At 41.0% G+C, this 25,838-nt stretch overlaps 1 protein-coding gene across 17 annotated transcripts in view; it reads right to left on the bottom strand.

The window, feature by feature from the left end:
- The window catches only part of UBR2 (ubiquitin protein ligase E3 component n-recognin 2), a 124,688-nt gene that overhangs the window by 50,005 nt on the left and 48,845 nt on the right, over positions 1–25,838 (bottom strand). For 12 of the 17 annotated variants that reach the window (XR_006289863.1, XR_006289862.1, XR_005224883.2 and 9 more), the window contains 12 exons: positions 23,898–23,963; positions 19,073–19,195; positions 17,518–17,581; positions 16,940–17,064; positions 15,374–15,426; positions 15,017–15,119; positions 14,231–14,279; positions 13,459–13,613; positions 8,846–8,948; positions 7,955–8,064; positions 7,594–7,674; positions 1,594–1,775 (listed from right to left, as the gene is read on the bottom strand). Coding sequence is in view for 8 of the 17 variants with exons in the window: in XM_027820496.3 (XP_027676297.1) it covers positions 1,594–1,775; positions 7,594–7,674; positions 7,955–8,064; positions 8,846–8,948; positions 13,459–13,613; positions 14,231–14,279; positions 15,017–15,119; positions 15,374–15,426; positions 16,940–17,064; positions 17,518–17,581; positions 19,073–19,195; positions 23,898–23,963 (1,214 nt within the window). In the remaining 9 variants the exon portion in view is untranslated. The other 5 variants (XM_037895796.2, XM_037895799.2, XM_037895800.2 and 2 more) reach the window with 5 other exon arrangements.

The following is a 25,838-nucleotide window of genomic DNA, read 5'->3' as shown; positions in this document are numbered from 1 at the left end:
ATCATGCTTTAAGTTTTTATTAGTTTATTGGTGTAGTTTTATGTTCATTAATTTTCATTTTGTAAATAAGCAAACATTTGTCATATATTAACTCCTCACTTAACGTTGTTCCGGTTAACGTTGTTTTGTTATTAGGTTGCTGACCTATTAGAGAAGATACTCCTTTGAAGTTCTTCAGCGTTCCCTTATAACGTTGTTTGGCTCCCCCGAGCCCGGTGCTCCAGCCTGGTAGCAGGGTCTAGGCACGGGGGCTTGCCTGCTCCCCGGCTGGAGTTGGCAGGTGGAACAGGGCAAGCCCCGGTGCCCCAACCCCGCTACGTCCCTGCCTCAACCAAGCTTCGCAATCATCATTGGTGAGTACTCTATTAATTTGTTTGTTTAAAATTATTTAAAACTTATACTGTATATGTATATAATATCTTGTCCGGTGAAAAAATTTCCCTGCAACATAATATAAATGGGGGGGGGGTTAGTTCTTATGGGGAAATTGGATTCACTTAACATCATTTCGCTTAAAGTTGCATTTTTCAAGAACATAACTAGGACGTTAAGTGAGGAGTTACTGTATATACATCCATGCACATGTATAGTTGTACAGTGGTTTTTGGGGACATTACAGAGAGACCTTATGTCCTCCAGATGTTGACATGAAAATATTCTTTGTTTTCTTGAAATCATATTTTAACTGTTTCCAGATTAAAATTGCAGTTAAATCATTACCATTAAGCTTGAAAGTAAAAGCTAGAGATGTTAATGCAAATCTTAGTCTTTAGTTTGGTGTGTTTTTTAAAGTTTACAAGTAGGGGGACAATAATTTAATATCCAATTATACCTAGTAGATAGGGATTATCATTAAAGATAGCATCCAAACTCAAATACTGGAGGCTTTGGTTTTTACCCAACAACTTCTTAACAGATTGGTTTTGTTAGTTTAAGATGGCATTTTAACTCTCTTTTAATGTAGGTTTTTTAATGTTAATGGTCTATTGTTAGGTTTGGAATACTACTTTCAGGATTTCATAAGTACTACCATAGAGTTTTATAAATCTTGATTCAGAGCAGATAAAACAGAAATATATAATATAGGCCAAGCTTGTACTTTTCCCAGCTGTCCCCAACTGCTTCACAGACCAAATACCACATGGTTTCCATCTGCCAATCCCCCACAAAATACACCTTAATTTAGATCTTCAGCTGGTTACAAATAATTTTTCCCCACAAACAGATACAAGTTACTCCCACTTCCCTACGTCCAAACCAACTTTCCCTAGTATAATTAACAATTAATCATGCTGGCCACACTTCCTAACCAAGATTTTATAAGTCAGGAAGGTTTTTTTTGTCTGTTTAATTTTCTCAATCAGTCAGTCATGGATATTTAGTGCAAATTCAGCTATAATCTTAGCAGTGTGCAGGGAAAAAGTGGTCTGAAAAAGCAACAAATGGTCTGAAAGAGCTGGACAGTTGTCAGCTGAGAAAAGGAAAATTTAGCTTTTGAGTTCAAATAGAAAGACCAGAGGATATTTGATTTGAAAGTAACAAAAGAGATTTATCAACTCTCTCGAAGTTTTACTTAAAATGTTTTCCCTTCACCTATTATCGAGTACTCTGGAGGTTGAAGTAGCTAGTTCGTCTAAAGTCTGCTGAAAGAGTTCTTTGTTCTCATCAATGAAGTGCCGCTGCATCTCAGACATCTGAGCCATGATCTTCTCTCTGCGCAGCCTGGCAATCTCAGCTTTTCGCTTCCTCTCAGCTTTGTCTTTATCTCGCGAACCCTGCAATTTTATTGTTCAGTTAATAATTTTTAAAACATATATTACAATGGACCAAAAACGGTTACTAACATTTCTGTAACTGTTGTTCTTTGAGATGTGTTGTACATGTCCATTTCAATGGAGGTGTGTGCATGTCCCCAGCAGAGTTGCTGGATTTTTTCCCCTTAGTTGGATCAGCTCTAGTTCCCCCTGGAGTAGCGTGCTCATAGCGTCAGTATAAAGGACCCTGCCAACTCCACTCCCCTTCAGTTTCTACTTGCCAACTGCCTCAGAGAGGGGATGGAGGGTAGATTTTGGAATGGACATGTGCAACATGTGTCAAAGAACCACCATTACAGAAAGGCTAGTAACCATTTTTTCTTTTTCAAGTGTTTGCACATGTCCATTCCAATGTAGGTGACTCACAAGCAGTTGCACTGGAGGTGGGTTTGGAGATTAAGGACAGGCTGACTGGAACACACCCCAGTTGAAGCTGGCATGCTCTCTGACCTGTTCTGTAATGGCGTATGGAGTCATGAACGTGTAAACTGACAACCAAGTTGCCACCCTGCAGATGTCCTGAATTGGAACGTGTGCCAAAAAAGCAGCGGAGTAGGCTTGGGACCTTGTAGAACGCACTGTAGATTAGCCGGGGGCAGAATATCTGCGAGCTCGTAACATGCTCCGAGACACAAAGTAATCCATGATGAGATTCTCTGTACAGAAATGGGGAGACCTTTCATTCTTTCTGCTATTATAATGAACTGAGTGGATCTGTGGAATGGTTTGGTTCTTTGTATGTAGAACAGACAGGGCACACCGAATGTCCAACCAGCAGAGGCATTATTCTTCTCTATTTGCATGTGGCTTACGGCAGAACACTGACAGAAAAACTGCTTGATTGCAATGGAATTGCGAGACCTCTTTCAGAAGGAATCTCAGGTGTGGTCTCAACTGAACTTTGTCCTTGAAAAAGACAGTATATGGGGGCTCTGCGGTGAAGGCTTGGATCTCCGAAACCCGCCTGGCCAAAGTGATGGCCACCAGGAAGCCTACTTTCCAGGAGAGCTGTAACAGCGAGCATGTTGCCAGAGGATTCAAACAGGGGTCCTGTGAGCTTTGACAGGACAAAGTTTAGGTCCCACATGGGGGTGGGATCCCTAACCTGTAGGTATACTCTCTCCAGGCCTTTGAGAAACCAGATGACCATGAAAAGACAGAGCAGTTGTCAATCTTGGGATGGAAGGCCAAGCTAGCCGCTAAATGGCCCTTGACTGATGAAATGGCTAGACTTTGTTGTCCGAATAGAAGCAGGTAATCTAGAGTAAGTTGGAGGGATGACTGCAAGGACAGGACTTGATGTCAAGAACACCAGATGGAGGATCACTTCCATTTTGCCAGGTATGTGGCTCTAGTGAATGTTTTTCTACTGCCCATGAGGACCTCATGGACTTGCTCTGAGCAAACTAGCTCCTCTGGATTCAGCCATGGACCTCCCAAGCCATTAGATGAAAGGATGCGAGGTTCAAATGCTACAGCCAGCTATGACCCCAGGATATCAAGTTTGGGTTCAGCAGAAGCTGCAGTGGTATATCCATTTTCATGGCTAGAAGGATGGAGAACCAATATTGCTGGGGCTAGGAGGATGACCCATGCTCAGTCCCACTTGATCTTCATCAAAACCTTGTGAATCAGTGGGACAGAAGGAAATATATAGCACAGGTGCCTTGTACACGGTAACCGGAATGCATCTGCAAGAAACCCTGGGCTGTGACCTCACAGGGAAAACTGGTGGCATTTCCTGTTGGTTCAGGTGCCAAACTGATCTATAAGGGGTGTCCCCCATCATTAGGGGATGTCCCTCACAATGTCTGGACAAAAAGGCCTCTCACAGTGAGAGGAGAAAGACCTGCTGAGTCCCAGGAACATAAGATGCCTCTGACTGATGGAGTGATTGATATAGAACTCCCACAAGTGGATTGCTTCCTGGCACAGGGGGAAAGAACACACCCGGCCCTGCCTGTTTATGTAGAACATAACAATTGTATTGTCCATGAGGACTGAAATGGATCTGCCAGTCAGGTGAGGTAGAAACATTGACAGGCTAGACACACTGCCCTAAGTTCCCTGACACTGATGTGCAGGGAGAGCTCTTCTTGAGTACAAAGATCTTGGGTTCTGAGGGACCTCAGGTGGGCTCCCTGGCAGAGAGCCAACGCATCGCATACCAAAGACAAGGATGACTGGGTATTTGAGAAGGGTACCCCTGCACATACAATCTGGCTGTCCAGCCACCATTTTAGCAAGTTGAGGACATGTACCAGAATAGTGAGCACTGAGTCCAAGTGATGGCAAGAGGGGGAGTAGACTGTGGTTAGCCAGGCTTGTAGATGTCTGAGTCAGTCTAGTGTGTTGTACTATATGTATGCATGACACCACGTGACCCAGGATGCTCAGGCAGTTTCGCACTGTTGTGATCCAATGACCTTGAAGAGATATTATTAGGGGCATAATTGAGAGGATCCTGTCATCCGGAAGTAGAGCCCTTGCTTGCACAGAATCGAGTACTGCTCCAATCAACTCTATTCTCTAAACCAGGATCAAGGTGGACTTCTGGACATTTAACAGAAGGCCTAATGCTTTGAAGATCAACTGGATGAGACAGATGGCGGCCTCCATTTGAGCTCTGGACTGGCCCTTGACCAGCCAGTTGTCAAGGTATAGGAACATGGGGATTCCCTTCTTTCTGAGGAAGGCTGCTACTACCACCATGCACTTTGTGAAAACCTGCAGGGTGGTCGACAGGCTAAAAGGGAGCACCACAAACTGGTAGTGGTTTCAGTTCACTACAAACGTTACCAAATGCCTGTGACCAGGAAAAATTGAAATGTGGAAGTAGGCATCCTTTAGATCGAGGGCAGCATACTAATCCCTGGGATCCAGTGACGAAATGATGGAAGTCAAGGAGACCATGAAGAACCTCAGGTTCTTGAGATATCGGTTGAAATGTCACAAGTCTAGAATAGGTCAAACCACCTTTGGCTTTCAGAATTAGGAAATAGCGGGAATAGAACCCATTTCCTCTCAAGTGAATAGGAACCTCCTGACAGCTCCCACCTGAAGGGGGGATTGGCTTTCTTGTTCCAACAGAAGCTTGTGAAAAGGGTTCCTGAAGAGGGAAGGGCAGGAGGATAGAAAGGAATTGGATCATGCTGAGAACCCTGCGGTCTGAGGTGATATGGGCCCAGGCATCCAGGAAATAGGAAAGGCGGTTGGAGAACTGGGGGTAGCTAGATCCAGTACATATTGGATTGTGATGTTGACCTCAAGTGTCTCATCAAAACAAGCATTTGGACAATGCAGGTTGTCTGGGAAACGAATGCGCAGGGCCTATCGAGGAAGATTGGGGAAGGGGTCTGAGCCTAAATCTCCTGTTCCTCCTCCTCTGTTGATCCTGCCTGGCAGTCTGCGTGAAGTAATGGCTCATCTGCCGAGGCCTATACTGCTTCCTTGAACTTGCTAGGTACATAAAGTCTCAGGGATTTCAAGGTTGTCTGGGAACCCTTAAAGCTGTGCAGTCTATTGTCTGTCTTCTCCAAGAAGAGCGAGAAGCCCTCGAATGGGAGATCTGGGATGGTCTGTTGCACTTCCTGGGGAAGCCCCCAGAACTGCAACCAAGAGCTCCTATTCATTGAAACCTCAGTTGCCACTGACCTGGCTACAGAGTCAGCAGCATCCGGGGCAACCTGCAGAGATGCTCGAGCCATGGTCTTGCCTTCCTCATTTTAGGGAGGAAAACCCCTGTCTGGGTTCCTGGGGAAATAGCTCCCCAAATTTTGCCACTGATTCCCACATATTAAAGTCATAGCGCCCCAGCAGGGCTTGCTGGTTAGCTATACAAAGCTGAAGGCCCCTGACAAGTATGCGTTCTGCCCAAATAGGTCCAACTTCTTAGGGTCCTTTGCTTTGGGCTGTGTGAGCTTTGCCACCGTTGAGAGGGAGGTAGGGGTTTGCCACAGGGCCTTAAGCAGTTCCATGAGAGCATCATGCAGTAGTAGATCCACTCTAGAGGGGCCCGCTGGCGAAAGTATGTCCAGGAGGCCATGTGTCACCTCCTTGACCACCCTCGCTTGCACCCCTAGGTTTGAGGTTACCTGTTTCAACAGATCATGGTAAGCCTTATTGTTATCTGGAGATGGGGAGGTCGCTGGTGCCACCATGGCCTTGTCCAGGGAGGAGGAAGAGGGGGCTAATGTTGGACCAGGCACCTTGGTTGGTTCCTCAGCACCCACAGGAGCCTGCAGTGCTTTGTCCTGGGGCTTGGTGCTGTGTTCGGTACCAGAGTCCGATTCTGGGGTATCCCTGAGCAGTACCGGTGGTGCCCTGGCTTCTCAAAGAAGTCCATGAGGCGGGGAAAACCCCCAAGGGTTCCAGAAAGGCCACTGTATGGTAGGCAGACCCCATAGATATGACAGCCAGGTGCCCAGGGGTACCAAAGAACTCGGTGCTGAGGTGGGGTAAGAACGCCTGGGGAGCGGCAGGGTCGGCTGCACCAATGTGGGGGACTACAGTCCCACTTCCAAGTCTGATGACGATGAGCTGCACTGTGGAGACCAGGGCGGTGCCATACCACTCAGTGCTGAAGAGGGTTGCTGAAGAGATCTTCCAGCTGTCAGCAACTCGGAGTCATCATTATAGGGCACTGTGGTGCCGTGGCTGTCGGGAGCTGTAGCTCACGAAAGCTTATGCTCAAATAAACTGGTTAGTCTCTAAGGTGCCACTAGTACTTCTTTTCTTTTTACTAAAACTACACTAACTTCTAAAACTACAATAACTACGTACACTAAAACTGAGAGAAAATCCACTAAGAGAAGTATTGCCTAGGCAATGAAAGTTCCAGCAACCGTCATGGGCAGTAAGAAGGAACTGAAGGGGAGCGGAGTCGGTAGGGACTTTATACAAACGCTATGAGCCCGCGATGCCAGGGAGCACTAGAACCAACCAAATGGATACCACTAAGGGAAAAAATGCCAGCAACTGTGCTCGGGGCACGCACACCCCTACACTGGAATGAACATGTGCAAGCACTCCAAGAACTTAATGTTACATTTCCAATTTTTAACATATTTACTTTTAAATTCCTCAGTTATTTATAAGTCACAAAAGATTATACACTCTAAATAAATAAAATGATTCTGTTTGGCTCTTATGCAGTCCTCTCATCTGTCTGGCTCATGTAAGAGACAAGCAGAATTGCAGACCATGTGTGAGTCCCAGAAGTGCAGAAGTTGCTTCATTTCTTCTCCTGTGAAGGAGGTGGGGCCATGGCACTGCCTTCCCCTCCATATAAGTTGTGCTTCCCTAAGGTACTGTGTCTTCCCAATACCCTTTACTCCAAGCCATGCCTAACGAGCACAGTCTAGACCTAAATAGGTAGGGTGATCTAATACCCTTTCACATGGAATGACCTACAGAACAGGAGAAACAATATTTCTCTCTTAAACGTCTCTGAGCAGCCTCCAAAACAGTCAGAAATAATGGAAAGAGTAGAGTCTCCAGGCCCTGCTTACCAGCTAGGGAGGCCTCAGGCAGGAAAAATGCAAACTCACTGATGTAGTTATATAGTAAGAACCCCTCCCCACAGACTGAACTAACGTCTCTGTACCTAGGCTGACTAAACTACAGCTTGTGTGCCAGAATGTGAACTATATTTTTAAAAGACATATCTGCAGATTCTAGCCTGATTTTAGGTCACTAATTAAAAATGTAGTCCACTGCAGTTCATGACCTGTATCTGTTTTAGTACAACTAACAACAACCTGTTGTAGCTTATTTTTACCTCTTCTATAATATTTCCTTCAGTCTCAGGCACAGGACTCGTAGAAGAGCTCTCTCTTAGTTTCTTAATGGCATTAAAAGTCTGCAACAAGAAAAATTAGTTAATTTATGGCATTTAAATAACTAACATACAATTATTATTTGTATTATGATAGTGTATAAGGTTCCCACTCATGGACCAGAACGCCACTGTGCTGGATGCTGTAAGATGAGAGGATGCAACAAACAAACTGGTGGAGGAGAGCATAAGGAAACAGTGACTTTTTCTAATAATGCATTTCTAAAACCAGCCCAATTTAATTAGCTATTATGAACATTTTATATCATTCATGAAAAATCCTGGAAATAAAACTCTGATTTACCTTCAGTATCCATCTGATCATGTCCTTGTGCACTTCCAGATGAGGTGCATTTTGCAAAGTTTCTAGCATAGCTAATATACTAGGGGAATTACTGGGTGCCTCACCAGGTCCTAGAGCAAAGATATAGACAGCTATATTTAGTGTATTTGACCTGTTTATACTGGACTAAACGTGTTATGTTTCAAAATAACTTCATAAGCCATCTCTAAATCCTATAAATTAAGAGATATAATTTTGACCGGGTTTTCAAGACCATACACATTGTCCACTTGCCCTCTGTGCTACCTTGGAACTGGCACAAGGGAATGATAGAGAGAAACTTTCTGCTCACTTCAAAGCAAGAATCTTGTCAATTTAGTGACTTTACCAGATCACAGGAACTAGCTGGAAGATGCATGGGCGGGATAACAAGATACTTATATCAAATATATAGCTATAAGCCCAAAATACCCAGTGTTTGGTCATTAAGTTAAGGAGCAGGATTTAAGATTGTTGCAATATTAATTTAGTCAATTCGTAGTAAAACAAACAACAAAAAAGCTTATCAGTGGGACATTTTAGAAAAATGTAATATTAGAAAAATATTTAAAACACAAGAGGATAAATATTAAGCTTATCAGACACTACCCCTATTATTAGATATTTCAGAACCTAAACACTTATGTACATGCACATTTTCTACAACGGATTATTTTTGTAGAATTGTACACTTCTGGGGGTTTTATGCATTGAATTATATACATACAGCATTAAAGTGAATTAAAAAAGCATCTTTTAAAGTGGCCTTTTAATGCATCTCAATTCAGAAGGGCAGAAGAGTTTTATATACAAAACATTAGAGATTAACATTCCTGATTTTGAATTTGCTAAACATTTGAGGAATGGACATACTTGAGATCTTCTGAGTGAAGGTAAATGTTACAACATTCTCTTCATTGAGATTCTCTAGGTGTTGTTTTTCTTCTTGTAGTGCCATTCCAATCAAGTGCAAAACCTATATAAAAATCACTAATTTCAGACCTTGTATCAAAAATCATTTTATACAATCCCCTAATGTCTATAAGGACCTAAAAACACTATATTGAGAGAAAAACAACTGAGTAAAAAGCAAAATTACAAGAAAGTGAACTTCATTTAGTAACTACCTACATTGTCTTTGCAGCATAGTTGTACCTGTGTCAGTCCCAGGATATTAGAAAGAGACAAAGTGGGTGAGATAATTTATTGGACCAACTTCTGTTGGTGATAGTGAGAGAGACAAGTTTTCGAGCCACACAGAGACATGAGGAAGAGCTCTGTATGGCTCGAAAACTTGTCTCTCTCACTAACAGAAGTTGGTCCAATAAAAGATATTACCTCACCCACCCTCTCTCTCTAAGATTGTCTTTGGCATATCTGTCTTAATTCTGAAAACTAAGTTTTTATTACTGTATCCAAGTCACAAAAAGTACTGTATACTACATGTGTGTTTCCAAGGTTTTGTATTCCTGTGTAGCAACTGTGAAGAAAAGGTTACTTATCTGTACAGTAACTGGAGTTCTTTGAGGTGTTGTCTCTGTCGATGCTCCACCTTAGGATGTGCATGCTACAGTCCGTTCTTGGAGACTTTTAGTTAGCAGCAGCCATGGGTCCAGATGTCTGCACCTATGACCTCATGCTCCAGTGCAAGGGTATATAAGGAGGGGCAGACCTGCCACCGCTCCATTCCTTCTCAACCAAAAACCCCAAAAGACTCTGCAGCAGACGGGAAGGCAATGATGGAGCAACAAGTGTGTCTGACCTGATGCAAGTTACAGGATGGCATGTCCTCTGCCACTTGGCACTGAGTGACTCCCTGGGTCACACAGTGACTCAAGGATGGTACTGGAGTTGAAGAAGGCTTCTTAGAGAAGTCCTTGCTCCTCAAGGAGTCCTTTGGTCGAGAGGTCTCCGCCTCTGGTACCAACGATGACAGTGCTCTTTAATGCAGTTTGCTAGAAGACTTCTCGATGAGTGGTGTACCAGAAGTCATCTTGGTCTATTGGCATCTTGGTCCAGGGGCCTGTAAAAGACTTAGCAGTACTCATATCAGGATGCGAAGTCTCCTAGTTCCCTGGCCTCAAAGGTGACTTTTCCCTTCTTCTGGAGTCTCTCTAGGGAATGTGGTTTCTTCCTTTTAGAATGTTTCATTTCCAAAGCTGGCCCATGGTCTCCGTTTACCAAGGTTGAAGTCACCGGAACAGTCTGAGCAGCTGAGGCCAATGTACAGAGAGGAAGTAGGACCCCCCCACACACCTCTCAAGAATACGCCATTAAGAGGAGCTTCGATCTATCTTTCCTCAGTTTCCTAGATCTACTCTTAATCTGCAACAGACCTTGCACTTAGATGGGACATGGGACTCTGAGGCACCTGGAATGCCCATCACTGAGGGGAATGATGCGTGGCAGGTCTAGCAAGGTTGGAAACCCAGGATCTTTGGCATAATCCAACCAGGGAGAATGCAGACGAACACCAAGGGTGAAGAAGGCCCTAACCACAAAAAAAAAAAAACTGGCTGGGGACTGAGGGGGGGACCCCCCAAAAGCATAAGCCTGTGCTTAAACCAAACGAGAAACAAAGAACAAAATTAAATAAAACACTAAGAAAAAAATAAAGAATAAAGGCAGTAGCTGTGAAGCTAACATGGACACTACAATGCTCCATCTTGAGCCAAAGACATCTGTGAAGGAACTGGAGTGGCAGTGGCAGGTTTGCCCTCCCTACATATCCTTGATCAGAGCACAATGGTGTATTGCATGCAGGTGCAGGCCCTGTTAACTAAAAGTCTGTGATCAAGAATGCGTGGGAGCACATACATCCTAAGGTGAAGCACCCATAGTTATCCAGCTATTTACCAATTTATAAATGGTGCCGCATTAAACTGAAAATACAAACTGCCCCAACTGGCCATAAAATGGCCGAAATCAAGAGTTTAAAATAGATAAACCTATTAGTGAGCTGTGAAGCTTGTCAAACATGCTGTCTCTGGCTAACATAGATTAAGTTCCAGAAAAGTCAGAGAAAGTTCTTCCACATGTCCTGGAGCATTCAATTCCAGGAATTAACAACAAGAGCAACCTAGTAAATTGTATCCACCTTGGGCCATTTATTAGACAAACAGTTACTAATCCTGAGAGTAACACTGTTGAAGATAATAAAGCGAAAGTGCAAAGCCCTGGGATCCTCCAACATAACCAAGGAACTAAAATGAATTAACTGGAAAACTATTAATTCAAGCCAAACTATCTGATAATTGTCAATATGATGGGTAATTGTCAATATGATGCAGTCTGTCACTGTTTGGGCAAAATTCTGCTCTCCAATACATGCATTCAACTTCCATTCACTTCAATGGGACTAACATGCAAGTATCAGAGCAGAATTAGGCTCACATATTCAAATACTGACTCTATTAAACGTATGAAAAATGTGTTACTGAATTATGATTAAGGCTAAGATTTTGTCACGGTTATTTTTAGTAGAAGTCATGGACAGGTGACAGGCAATAAACAAATTCATGGAGCCCGTGAACTATCGGTGACTTTATTAAAAATAAGTGGGGGCAGGGCTAAATAGGGAGGAGGAAAGGAGTCTCATGGGGGAAGGCCAAGACTCCCACCATTGCAGGGGACACCCCCAGCTCCAGCAGCCCCCAGCTCCGGAGCTGGCCGCAGCCCCCAGGCAGGGGCACACAGCCCCAGCTGCAGCACAATGCCCAGCAGAAGCCACAGGGCTGGCTGGGGCACAGCAGGGGAGGCACAGCCCCAGCTCTGGAGCTGGTCGCAGCCAGCTGCTGCTGCCGGGTAGGGGCATGTGGCCCCAGCTGTAGCTCCTGACAGAAGCCACGAGGCTGGGGTGCACAGCCCCGACTGCAGCACAGCCCCCGGCAGTAGCCACAGGAAGGGAGGATGCAGCGGGGGAGGGTGCAGCCGCAGTTCTGGAGCTGGCCACAGCCGTGGAGCAGGGACATGTAGACTCTGCTGCAGTCCCTCCACAAACCACGGGGCAGGAGCTGCAGGATCCTGATTCCAGCCATCCAGCCCCAGTTGCAGCAGGGCAGGGGCACACAGTCCTGCCTCCAGCCCTGGCTTCAGCACAGCTGAAGCGGAAGAAGTCACAGAGGTCCGGTATATTCATGGAATCCGTGACTGCCGTGACCTCCCTGACTAAATCATAGCCTTAATTATGATTAAACTTCCTGACTCTTACGTTGTTAAGATTTCAATGTTATGGTTCCCACAGCAACTACATCTTGTCCCTCTAGCACATAGTTATTATTTTGTACAATATTACGGTGCGATATTCAGGTTTCAAAGTAGCAGCCGTGTTAGTTTGTATCCGCAAAAAGAAAAGGAGTACTTGTGGCACCTTAGAGACTAACAAATTTATTTGAGCATCCAATGAAGTGAGCTGTAGTTCACGAAAGCTTATGCTCAAATAAATTTGTTAGTCTCTAAGGTGCCACAAGTACTCCTTTTCTTTTTATGTGATATTCAATTCAGTTCAAATTTATACACTGCATATTTTGAGTGCAAAGCATCAAAATACAGTGAATTTTAAAAGCACAGTTGGGAAATTCAGTCTCAACATTCCAATAAAGACATGTATGATCTCAGAATCAAAAACATTTTCAAATGGTTAGAATTTTGAGTCCAATCCTACAGTCTTTAAATAAATGAGTAATCCTTATTTTTGCCAGTTAAGATTAAGTTTTTATTTGTAAACTAATTTTTTTTCATACATCAAAGACAAGGGCCCTCATGGGGGAATTAAGTCTATGCCAAGCTTGAAAATGTGTTTTTATTAAAAAAAAAGGCAATTATAAATTGACAGAGAATCTCAAAAGTCCCGTAACTGGAGAAAATTGCTTTTTAGTTTTGTTTGTGTGTCTCAAAATTCCATTCCGTTTGGGTTTTTTTTGTTTTTTGTTGTTGTTTTAAAAATCACATTTTTCAAAAAAGATTTACCTTTGAGTAGAGAACAAGCTTTTAATATTTCAACCCCCAAATGTACTGTTTTTTGAAAGTTACAGAATCTTGAAAATACAAGGTTGCAAGAGAAGGAAAATGCTTTCCCTACCATAAAATTAATTATTCTAACTAGTCCAAACAGAATTCTTTCCTCCTACATATACAAATATATTTGAAATTGAGGCCACCTGTTAAAAATGTACCAAGAGCTCTAGAACCTGCTTCCCCTACCTGTGCTTTCATACTCAAAGATGATTTGCTGCATGCAATTCAAAACTAATACTAATTAACTAAGTGAAGACACTATGTGTTATTTTTCTAACAAACAGTAAGCTAGAAAAAAAATCCTCAATTTACATTTGATCTTCTACATTTTTCAGCTTAGCTCATTTGGCAGTTAAGATATTCCTGATGCCATTGAAGTTACCAGGATCTATACATAGATGTAAATATCAATACACTAAAATGGATATTTCTACTCTAACACGTGCACAGACTTAAATGTCTATACATACCCTCTGCAGCATGGACTCAGACCAGGCATAGCTGTTATGTTCTACTGCCCACTGGAGTATTGTTCCCAAAATGCACAACATGACATCGGACTGGAGAATATTAATCAGGCTTGCAAAAAGAGGAGAGAGAGGAGGCAGAACAGGAGGTGGAAGTGCTGAAACAGAAATTCATTTGCTAAACATTAAAGCTTTTGAAACGTTCCCAATACCTATACAATCTAGAACTTCTCTTAACAATTTAGTAGAATCTAAACCAATATACTGTACTATGTAATTGCTTGATAAGTTGTATTTTTCGGTAAAGTACTTCATAAACCTAAAAACTACTTTAATGCTTTTTTATAATTCAGTTAACAGAGACACAGAACAAAGGAAAGCATTAATTTCTGCACAAACGTTTTGCCTTACATTATTGGGGTAATGAAATGAAGTAAAAGCATTAATATATAAAAACACTAAGAGTAGGCAATACAGATATTAGACCAATTTTTTTTTCTGAAAATAGGACACCCTTGTTTAACAAGAATTACTTTGAGTCAGAAAAGCAACTATGCTGGGGGGATAAGGAGTTCAGAAGGCTGGCTCCAAGACAGATTTAAATTCAAATCCTTGCTTACTGGGTTGGAGAAAAAGATTGCTTTTTGGCTACTCTAAAAGGTGGTGTTATTCTAATGCATAGCCTTTGAGTGTGAAAATAAGAGAAAAATGGGGGCATCCATGGGAATACATATACCATACTTCCCCTCCCCTCTACTTCCCCAAGAAGTAATACCTGTATCTTCTCTGTTTTGTCTTTTCAGCTTTCTTTGTGCTTCCTCTGCCTGACAAAAGGAATGGTGCTAAGATTATTCCAAATCTGTACAAAAGACACAAAGTGACTACACACACACACCCTCTACTTTCCCGGTTGTGTCCTTTCAATTTTTCCTTCTACCCCATAATCTTTACATTAAAGACAATAGCAAAACTCACTGGAAATTACATTTATTACTTTCTTGCTTTATATTTTACTTTAAGTTACATTTGTATTTGATTATTTCACTGTTAGTGTTGCTCTAAGTTTTTCTTGTATTTTGATTCAATCTGGATTTATTTTAACAACAATTTTGAGACAAATCAGAACTTTTATAAATCGGAACCACTGAAGTGGTGAACTCCATAAAACTGAATGGAAACTTATGACATCAAAATATTTTTGGTACATTAAGACCCTAACCAAGCAATGAGTTCTGTGCAGGCAGACTCCTACACCTATATGAAGCTTCACTGATTTCAGTGGATCTCTGCACAGTGGTGAAGTGGGCTGTAGCCCACGAAAGCTTATGCTCAAATAAATTTGTTAGTCTCTAAGGTGCCACAAGTACTCCTGTTCTTTTCACTGCCATAGGGTTTATTGTAGAATCAGAGTCAAATTCTCTAAACATGCTCTAGAAGAGTAAAGCTTTTTTTTATAAAATATTGGCTCATATTAGCCCTTAAAAGAAGAATACAGCTTTAGAAGCCAAGTACACAGAAGACAATGTAAGAAGTGATAAGTCTCTTGGTTTTTGTTAGTTACCTTAGATTGCTCTGCCCTTGAAAAGTGATAGAAATAGAGATTGAAGTCCTTGGTACATTCTGGTTTTAGTTCATACAATCCTCTGCCTGTTAATCCAGGTTTTCTATAAAGAAAGATCATACGTTAGTTAAACCATTGATATGAGCAACTTAATACTAAATTGGCATGATTAAAAATTGCTGCTCATGAAACATCCTAGGAATAAAACAGCAGAGGTGATACAGGTTATGAATGAGGCACATGAGCAGAGCTGTGTGGGGAAATGCTTCGGCTCTAGCCTATGGTTTTACTCCCTTACGTAAATAACTCGCATTCAATATTTTAAACTGAGATATCAGAATAAAAAGTAAAACATACTTGAAACAGGCAACAGCTTCAATTACACTTTCCATTCCAGTCTCTTTGTTCTCCTGCATGGAGTTAAAAAAAAAAAAAAAAAAGAAATTATGCATAACCACATTAGTTATCTGATTAACTTCTTTCCTGCCATATCAAATAGAGCACCAGGCACATGATGCAAAATATATGCAGTACTAAGTCATTCTTCTGGCACTTTCTACGTATGTCTTTTTTAGCAGTCTTTAAAATACATTCAATGGTTTTTACAGTTTTATCTTAAAAGAGACCATGCCAATTTTAGAGTTACACTTCAGTCTTTTTTTTTTTTTTAAAGCTACTATTGTACAAGTTACACCTAAAATTACTGGAACTGAAAGATTAAAAAACAGAACTATTTTCTTTTGTTATTTTATGCATTTGACAGCGTCCTACGTATTGTCAGTTTCCCCTGTTTCTGAGAGCCTTTGATACAAATACAAGTGAGCAAAGTAAAAAATAGTAAAATGTGCTTGCAATCCCCCTTTCAAACTCCCCCACCAAAACAAAAACAAAAAAACAACACACCCGGCAGGACAACTCATGGTTAGTGAGGTACTTAAAGCATTTTTTTAAATTGATTAGATTTCAAGTTGCATGCAAGCATCCCCCCTTTAAGATGTGTTACAAAAACCAAACCAGACATTCCGACATTCTCTCTGGACCAGTAAATACTACCTTATTTAACTACTCAAGAATCACAAATGTAACTCATTTTAAATTCCAGGTTTTAATCTACTTTTACTTTCTCAAGTGATTCACAGAGATTGGAATCATCTTCATAAAAGAGTTTCTTTTTTAATCAATGAAAATTTATTACACAACTTGAAAGTAGGTCACAATTCTTCTGGAGTTTTCAGTTTTAAATTTTTTTTAAAGCCACATTTTAAAAACACTGGAAGAATTCTTTTGCTATCTTATACAAGTATTTATCAAAGATTTACAACGATCAGTGTTTCTTCTTATCCAAGTGCAGTGTTCCATTTTACAGTATGCTATATTGGGCATAATACCATGCAGTCTTAATTAGCCAAGAACTTTGGGGATGCTGAATACATCTAAGCTAACTGAAAGTTTATACTGTTGCAAGAGCTGCTCAGTAGGTTTTAAACCTGCAGTTAGAATCCTCTACTGACTATACATTCCAAGAGACAAGGTGGGTGAAGTAATATCTTTTGTTGGATCAACTTCTGTTGGTGATATAGACAAGCTTTGAAGCCACACAGATCTCTTCTTCAGGTCTGGGAAAGGTACTCAGATGGTCAGCAAAAGCACGTCACCAGGTCTCCCAATTATGGACAGCATGAAGGCACATGGCTGAGGAGTTCCTGATGCTCCACTCCTTCCTCTTCTATAGAATTTCCTTCTTCCACCACACAACTCTCCACCAACTGTTTGAGTAGCATTTATCTGAACTTGCCCATACCCTTATCTTACAGAGGAACATATTCCCAGCTTAAGGTATGGGACACAAGCCTGTTTCAGAAGATTCAGACACATACGGTTTGGATACAGGTTACTTTGTACATTTTTTTTTAAATTACTTACATCTTCTGGTAATGCTTTTACTAATTCACTGTGGGCCATGGGTCTGATGCTCAACTGATGGATAATTTCTCGCTTGATTTCATCTGTGGCATTTACCTGTCCTACTCCAGGACTAAATCTCTCTCCTGTAAAAATAAAAACAATTAATTAACATAATTATGAACACAATAATGAACATAAATTCATAATTAATCACTGAAAAACTAGTTTAAAATAAGTATTCTTATTCTCTTTCCCCGCATAGCCTCAGGGAAAGGGGCTTTCATGAACTCTGGCTCACCCACCACTCTTCTCAAGCCACAAATTAAGCCAACCTAGTTTTGAGGCCCTGTATCTTTATGAGTATACATCTAGAGAAGAATGACTGGAGTGAACACTTTTAGGGACTGGTAAATGTGACTCTTATGTCAGAAGGGCCACTGCTGAACAAAGAAGGGCCTTTCCTTTCTCCTAGGAAAGGATCATGAGGTGCAAGAAATGAGAGAACAGAAACAAACTCAAGTGGTCCACATGGCAATGTAAAATGCTACCAAGATGATCCAACTTGAAATGAACTGATTAAATACATCTTAACTTACCAACAATCATTATAATTAGATATAGCATTTCTTCTATAAGAGTATTATTCTGTTGAACTACATCCTGAATGAAAATAAATGGAGAAAAAAATGAATAAACATTTTTCAGTTAACAAGTAAAACATATTTTAAAATATTTTTTGAAAATAGATTTTCTAGGATTTCAAACTGCAGCTTAAGGTCTGTTGCCCATGCTCACCCTTAAACCTATCAGTGCTAGTCATTTATTGAGATGCAGTAATAATTCTTTACACTCTTCTTAAATGCTAAACATATGATCCATTATTAATTTGTGGTGTTACTTTAAAATTCCAGTTTATTTACACAAAACTGCACCCATAGCAAGTTTTGAGTGTGATTTTTTTTTGTGCATTTCAATACCCAGATGCAAGTTTATGAGGCAAGGAACATCACAACATGCAAGTTTTTCGCCACATGCAAACCGAGAATCTTGGTTTTGTTGAAGAATCTTCAACAATTTAAACATCTGTATGGAGGACTGGTTCTGTTTGTTTCTCGTTTTGTTTTTTAGAAACTAGGTAAAAGTTTGTGTATATCAACTTTGAAGGTGTTTATTTAATGGATTTTCTAATTAATGCATCATAACTTAATTTACAAAGTTTAGCACTTTCAAAACAGCCTCTCGTTTCCCAAGTTCACTTGTGTTAACCCACGTCAGATGTTAACATAAGAATGGCCCTACTGGGTCAGACCAAGGATCCATCTAGCCCATTATCTTGTCTTCCGACAGTGGCCAGTGCCTGGTGCCCCAGAGGGAATGAACAGAACAGGTAATCACCAAGTGATCCATCCCCTGTTGCTCATTCCCAGCTTCTGGCAAACAGAGGCTAGGGACACTATTTCTGCCATGGTATTATTTTGAGTAATAACCACTGTTTCTGCCAGATTCTCCCTCTGGAATCCAACATCATCACTTGTTTCTAACCAGACTGCTGTTGAACGACATGAGAAACTGTCTCTTCACCAAGAGTCCAGTGTTATGTCTTCGCAGAACATCAGAACCTGATTAGCCAGAGTGAGACAACAATAGTGGTATGACATTTTAACTCTACATTTTAAAACCACCCAAGAGCTCCTTATAAGTGGAAATTTCTGCTTTAGTGCTACATGGCCCAGGAATCAAAACTTCCACATTCCTTTCAATGCCGTTACTTTGTCATTCTAAGGCTATTCCTACACTTCGCAACTTACAACGGCACAGCTGTGCCACTGCAGCCACACCATTGTAAGGTGCACCGTGTAGCCTCTCTTTATAGCCAGGAGAGAGCTCTCTTGGCGACAAAATAAAACCACCTCCAATGAAGGGCAGTAGCTCCGTCACCAGGGGCAGTGGGTTTTTTTTTTTCTTCACACCCCTGAGCGACAAACATTTTAACGACAAAAGTGCCAGGGCAGACAAGGCCCTAGACTATTAAATTGTAGTTTTTTTTGTAGTCATCTGTTTACCATTAAGAGTTTAAAAAAAAATTTTTTAGCAGTTTTTCCATTTAAAAAATTATGACAAAAATATTTAAAAAAAAAAAAAAAAGAGTACCTTATTGGTATTTTCAGTATTAAATCTTTTGCCATAGTCTGGAGTGCTAAATATCTGATAAAGTTCAAAGCGACTCAGCATTATCATCAGGAAATGGTTTGGATCCATCATGGACACACCTGTCTATTTAAAAAAAAGTTCAAGGGAAAAACAGAAAAAGTTTATTACACATGTAAAAATTGAACAGGTGGAATTATGGGGTGGATGGATATTATGCACAAAGTACTATATTTGTTCATAGTATATTCCTTATGGAATTTATTTTTCTCCATACAAACTTAAATTACTCATATAGGCACCAATCCTGCAAGCGATGCCAGAGAGGTGTACAAGTTTGCCTGAACAGAGTCTCTTGCAAGACCAGGGCTGTTTTCCTTTTGGTTTTTATCAGACAGTTGAAATGCAAGCTTTGAATTAACAACTTCGTGAGGCCCTAATCGTGGACAGGACCCCATAGGACTAGGTGCTTTAAAAACAGAGACTCAGTCCCTACCCCAAAAAAGTTACAACCTAAGATCTTTCGCAAACGTGTTATAAATAAAATCCATACAAGCTAAATTTTCAGTTCCTAGGCTTATCTCATCACTATCTTTTTGTTTCTGCCACCCCAATTTGTGAAACTAAGAAGTACTGTGGATCATTGAATATGCCTATATAAATGAAGTTTGTACTTATTTAAAAATAATTCCTCCCCAAAAAACTTGGTAAATGAAGACTTTCCAAGCTTTCCCCGATAAGAAAATGATATTATAAAAAAAAGAATACTGGTTTAAAATGTGGTAACATTCCTTTTCCCATCAATCTACAGTTTAAGAAAAAATGAGGACCAGGATCCATAATTGCCTAACATTATCTATTTGAATAACCTGGACCTATTTAAAAAAATAAAATAATATGTGGATGAGTGATTGTGTTAGAACCCCTGAGAACTCCTGTCCTCAACCCAGGAATATGCCATATCCCTCTGCTGATGTTCACTGAAAAGGACTGTGGATAACTCAAAACTCTGTAATGTTACAACTGCTGACCTTGCTTGGTTTCCTTCAGGAGAACAGGGGACCTTTTCTGGTCCCCCATTTGGAACAGCTGCTTCATCATGCCTCGGGACAAGTTAGCACAGCATAGCCATCAGCTCCAATTTTTACTGATCAGCAGCAAAGGAACCTAGCTCAGAAACCCATCTTTCCTGAGCTGTTCATAATTCATGCTAGCTATCTGGCTTTACCTATGACAGATGAACAAATCTTCTCTTGGCTTTTAGTTTAAAGATAGAAAGATTTAGGTCCTTGAAAAGCCCCTTTTAAAAATACGTACATATACACTATCACGCTAATCACAAATGAGAAACCACCACCTCTGGCTGAGCTGTATCAAATGAGAGGTTTTTAAACACCAAGTTGTTAAGATGGAGTCTACACCTCCAAGATTATGACATGGAAGTAACTCATTTTAAGAGGAGCACAAATGCAATAGCAGATGCTTTGTCCTGAAAGTAGGTGCAAAATAGCACAAACATCTCTAGACCACTGGACAAGTGATCCCCCTCAGTTTCTTCTTGAAGGGAGGGAGTGAGAAGTGGAGAATGTGTAACATGTCTGCATTTTTATAAAAAATACGCACGACTCCATTTCCCCACTCACTTTTGTATTGTGACCTACTAGGACTTACGGGGTTAAATCCTTCTCTGGGACAGGGGAATAAGAGATGGGTGTTGATCATTCATTCATTCCAATTCAGACATGCCTATGTGATCAAGAACTGTCAATATGTAAATGGATTTAAATTGGAGATACAATCAAAGATCAACAAAGGGCATTAACTTCTAGTGACGGGAAGGCAAAACAGAGTGACTGGAAGTCAGAGCACACTGTGATAAGAACTTTGCTGCTCAGTATCGGAGAAGAGATGAAATCCTGGATATTGGGGGCCAAAGAGGCAGGTATTGCTGCCAACATAAACACAAGTAAGCTTTGTTTTCCATCCCAACCTAAGGACCCTAAAGAATGGTATTCCAGTTGACTAATAAAAGCGGTCTTGTTTTGAAAAGATTGCCTTGTGTCACTGCAAACATCTGCAAGTCACATAGCTCCCAAAAGGGTAAAGACTCCATAAGAACATAAGAATGGCCCTAGTGGGTCAGACCAAAGGTCCATCTAGCCCAGTATCCTGTCTTCTGACAGTGGCCAGTGCCAGGTGCCCCAGAGGGAATGAACAGAATAGGTAATCATCAAGTGATCCATCCCCTGTCGCTCATTCCAGTTTCTGTCCTTTTGGGCTTGCTGAAGGAACCACATGAAGAAACAGCCGTGCTGGAGCCAGAGGGACCAGTCTTATAGTAGCCTAGCACAGAAGGGGAACACTCCCACAACGATTATAAAGATTGGAAGCACACTTGCCCTCTGGATCTGTGCGAGGGTGTGGCTTTAACAGGGATGGGTACAGCAAGAGTCAGAAAGAAATGAAATCTCTACCAGAAGAAGTAGTGAGGGCAATGCTCCACATGCTCCCTCTGCTTCCCCCGTCATTTGTCTTCAGCACACTTGTGGGGTTCATGCTTCTCTTTCACCTTCCCCATCTTCCTTGTGCTGCAGGGAGGGGTGAAGGATATTGAATGCTGCATCCAGACAACAGAGCCCGTCCCTCATGCCATTGCTGCATTGAGTGGTGGGGATTTAATGGGACCTGGTGATTCACTCCAACCCAGAGGAGCTGGAGCAGAAGACAAATCACTACAGTTTGCTGAACAAGTGAGCAGCCATTTCACGCTGACTGTCAGCCCCACCTTTCCCACCATTAAGCTAGTATGATGGATCTCCTTCAATTCTGGGGGCTGATCACCAGTTTTGGGATACGGAAGGGATTTTTACCATATGGCAAAAGTGGGAAACTGCTGCGTGGGTTATCACCTTCCATTCAGCGTCTTGGAAGCTGAATTTTAGAGTTTAGAATTACAATCATCACAACTTGGACAGGTTCCATGGAGATGATTCAGAAAATGTTTAATCTGAGGTCTCTGTAATTCTGTGGGTTGCCTGGGCATTGGTCATGGGCACAGTTGGGCATGGTGAGGTAGTATGCCCCAGTCTGTCATACAGCATGTGGCTCCACCCATCTCTCCTATCCGTAGCAGAGAGGATGACAGAAAGGCAGGACTCCGGCTTCCAGTCAGGGTCCCTGGGCAGGCCTGACAGCATACAAAGCCTGCCCTCAGGTCTGTAGTACCTGGGATCACTGGTACTAATTGAGGTCTGCACTGCAACCACCGCACTGGGTAGTTTGGGATGGTTACCTCAATTGGGTAGTAGTTTTAAATACAGTTTCGGCCTGTGCGTTTAACATACTATGGCTATGGTTTCCATATCTACATCAATACACAGGGAGAAAGAAGAGCAGGGAGAGCCATGGCCAAACCAGCCACCTGAGCTCCAACAGCCCTGGTACAAGAAGAGCCACACTGGCTTCTCCTTGCTCTCACAGCTCCCTTTAATGCAACACAAAGGACAGAGGAAAAACAGGCTGTGTTATCCTCGACACAAACCCCCATCTCAGTCCTTCTCCCCATTCAGGGGACTTGTGGGGGAGGAGGAGGAAGAAGATGCTTGTTTCCCAATTCGTAGAGAGGCTGGGGCATTAAAGAGTAGAGGGACATCTCTGGTATGGATGTTTGTTCTCCACCTTGCCTATCATCCAGCTAAATACCTTGGGAAGGGATGGAAGGTGTCCATTGATTCTTATCGTGCTTGGCTCTATCAATTCAGGGTTTAGGGGTGCCAGCCACTGCCACACACCTTTCACTAACTACAGGGACCCTGGCTCTACTGCTGCCAGAAGGCAGCTTTAAGGGCAGAGCTTAGGATCAGGGATTTTTGGGGACCCTAAACACTCTTAAATTCTTGCAAAGAGAATATTTTAAATTAGATTAACATTGGGCAAATACAGGCCTTAACACTTCCCTCTAACCTGAAGTGGGGATCAAAAATAGAGCTGCTCTTGAATATTCATCTTAATGTTAATCTAGATGACAAAATTAGGGCCTTATCTTCTGAAGTGATGAGCAGCTCAATATCTTGTCGGGTCAGGCCTGTTGTGTTTACCGTTGTGATAGAGGACAAAACCAAAATCCAAGACTTCCAAATAAAATTTTACTTATAGAATTGATTTATGTATATGCATCTCTATGATTAAAATACTGCATTAAGGAGATACCATCTTGCAAATCATGTGTCTGAAAATTTTGTACTTTCTATACTTACAAGTAACAATGATTATGATAACAGAGTTGCCAACCCCAAATGTTCAAAAATCATGAGTCAGAGCCAAAAAAATCATGGAATGGTCTTAAAAATGAGATTTTAGAAATAAATTTGGGGTCCTTTTCAGTTGCATTCTGGTTTTTGAGCTTTTATTATTCAAGCTTCTCTTTTTAATCATGAGGGTGAGATTTTTTATTTTTTTTTTTTAAAATGATGCTGAGATTTAAATAATCAGGATCAGGGTTTAAGAAAAAACACCAGATATTATGAGACTCATGAAAATTGCAAGAGTTGGTAACACTGATAATTGAAAGAAGCCAGACTGAAATGTTTTCTCTCCAGTTTTTCAGTTTGTTTACTTAGTTCATCTGACAGCTCTACAGAATAGTCAGTTTCACAGTTCCCCCTAAATGATATGTTCCTTCCTTGAAAAAGACATTTTAAACACAAAAGGGGAGAACTGAAACCCCTAATAAAAAAATGTGAAGAAGTTAAAAATTCAGGACATACAATATGAAGGTTTCGCTATCAATTTAATATACATATATAACATATAACAAAGAAGCGATTACCTGAAGCATTATTATATCTTTATCAAACATCTCCCGTCTGCATTTCACATTATGATAGTAATATATCTGAAAAATAATGCATTTTATTAATAAATTCTCCTCCTGCTCTGAAAATGCTTTCTTTAGTCAGTGGAGAAACTAACTCTGTCTCATGATAGAGGATTAGAGAAAAAGGGATGAATTAGCCAATGGATTAGAGGAATGCCTGAAAAATCAAATGCACATTGGATACCTATGTACCTTTGACTCACTGTGAGGTGATATACCTGAAGATAGTTAAAGAGGGAACTGGAACAAACCATATATCTAGGTTGCCTAATAGTTTCCATTAGGAAAGACTCCTGATCTCTTTTGAAAAATTTTAACACCCTCATCTGTTTCCCATTGTTTGAAATTCACCAGTGAGAAAGTCCTGTGGCCAAAAAAGTGTCTTTTCTTTCTCCCATGACACTCAGTTCAGGTTGGTTGACAGACACTTTTGAGAACTGCCATTTCGCTTCTACTGAGTGCATGGTCAACATTTTAATAGCATGCCCAAACAATATAACACGAATATTTTAATTTAAGTCTGCCTCACAATACGCCCAAAGCAGCAGCACCAAACACAATGTACAGGAAACCCAAGGAACAGACACCCTCTCCAGGAACTTTTGGGGGGTGGGCCAGCGTCACAGACTTACCAGGTTCTCCCCAGCAACCCCAGAACTCACTACATGGCTCCAGTGACCCCCCTCTCTCTAGGGACATCACATGGGGAAGGACCTCCCTCAACTCCAGGTGGGGGGGGGGGGGGGGGAGAGATCTGGATGAGGCTCTCCCTGAACCCTCTTCCCACTCAGATGTCCATTTCTACCCCAAATCTCCAGGAAAACAGCCTTCTCCTCCAGATAACTAGCTCAAGCTGTGCTGCAATGCTAAAGATTCAGGGTTCAAACCCTAGTGATGATGCACAGTGGACCAGTTGTTATAGTTGCACATAACAGAATTTGCTTTTACCCTTTTCCTTAAAAAATAAGTAAATAAATAAATAAATAAATAAATAAATAAATAAAAATACATACCAAAAGCCATATGCTAAAAGAACAGTTAGGAACAGCCAGAACTTAGCTGCCCCTTGTGGAGAAGAGACCTCAATATTGATGCAAAAACTATATTAATAAAATTATAACTTACTATTTTAAAGTAGTTACAAACTTGTTTGCACCTTTTCTGAATGTTGAGAGATAGCTACAATACTGTTATAGCCAGGATCTTGGAAATATAACAATAGGTATATTTTGCTACTTATGTTACAAAATGTTAAAGTTCTGCAACATCTCTCCTTTACCAACAGAAGTTGGTCCAATAAAAGGCACTCTCTCATCTACCTTGTATACCTAAAGTTAATCAAAGGAATTTCAGAAAGTTTCTGCTTCTGTCTCCCAAGGACAAGCATACCTCAAGAAGGCAGACAATGCAAAACATATATGTTTGAAGTAGAGGGTGTGTTAAGGTGTATTATCAGTAGTAGGGACTGTTAATTAGTAGGATGAGTTATCAGAGCAATAAAAGAAGGCATACGAGCAGGTCTATTAGCCTGATCTGTGCAAAGAAAACCTCAGTTAAAGCCACACATGGAATTCTAGAAATAATCTAATTGAAATTAATTTTATAATTACTCTGAAAACTTCATTCGGATAAGCCGCTAAGAAAAACATATATGGCTGGAAGTATTTTAAGTGTTCAAATGCTTAAGATGGCATAAACTTATTTTGAAATGTATATTTGGTATCTAAATGAAATGTTCATATAACAACTGCCTGATATTATTATATAAACAGTAACTTGTTTTATGTACAAATACAGAAAGGTAATTTGATGCTATAACTGGTTACTAATATAAGAAGTAATTTAAGTACAGAATATGGATATGGTTGGAAATTAGTTAGTTACTGGCATTAG

The sequence above is a fragment of the Chelonia mydas genome, chromosome 3 (assembly GCF_015237465.2).
Source record: "Chelonia mydas isolate rCheMyd1 chromosome 3, rCheMyd1.pri.v2, whole genome shotgun sequence".
In the NCBI taxonomy this organism is placed as follows: domain Eukaryota; kingdom Metazoa; phylum Chordata; order Testudines; family Cheloniidae; genus Chelonia; species Chelonia mydas.
Note: the sequence above shows the minus strand (reverse complement) of the source record. Positions and strands in the feature narration are given on the sequence as shown.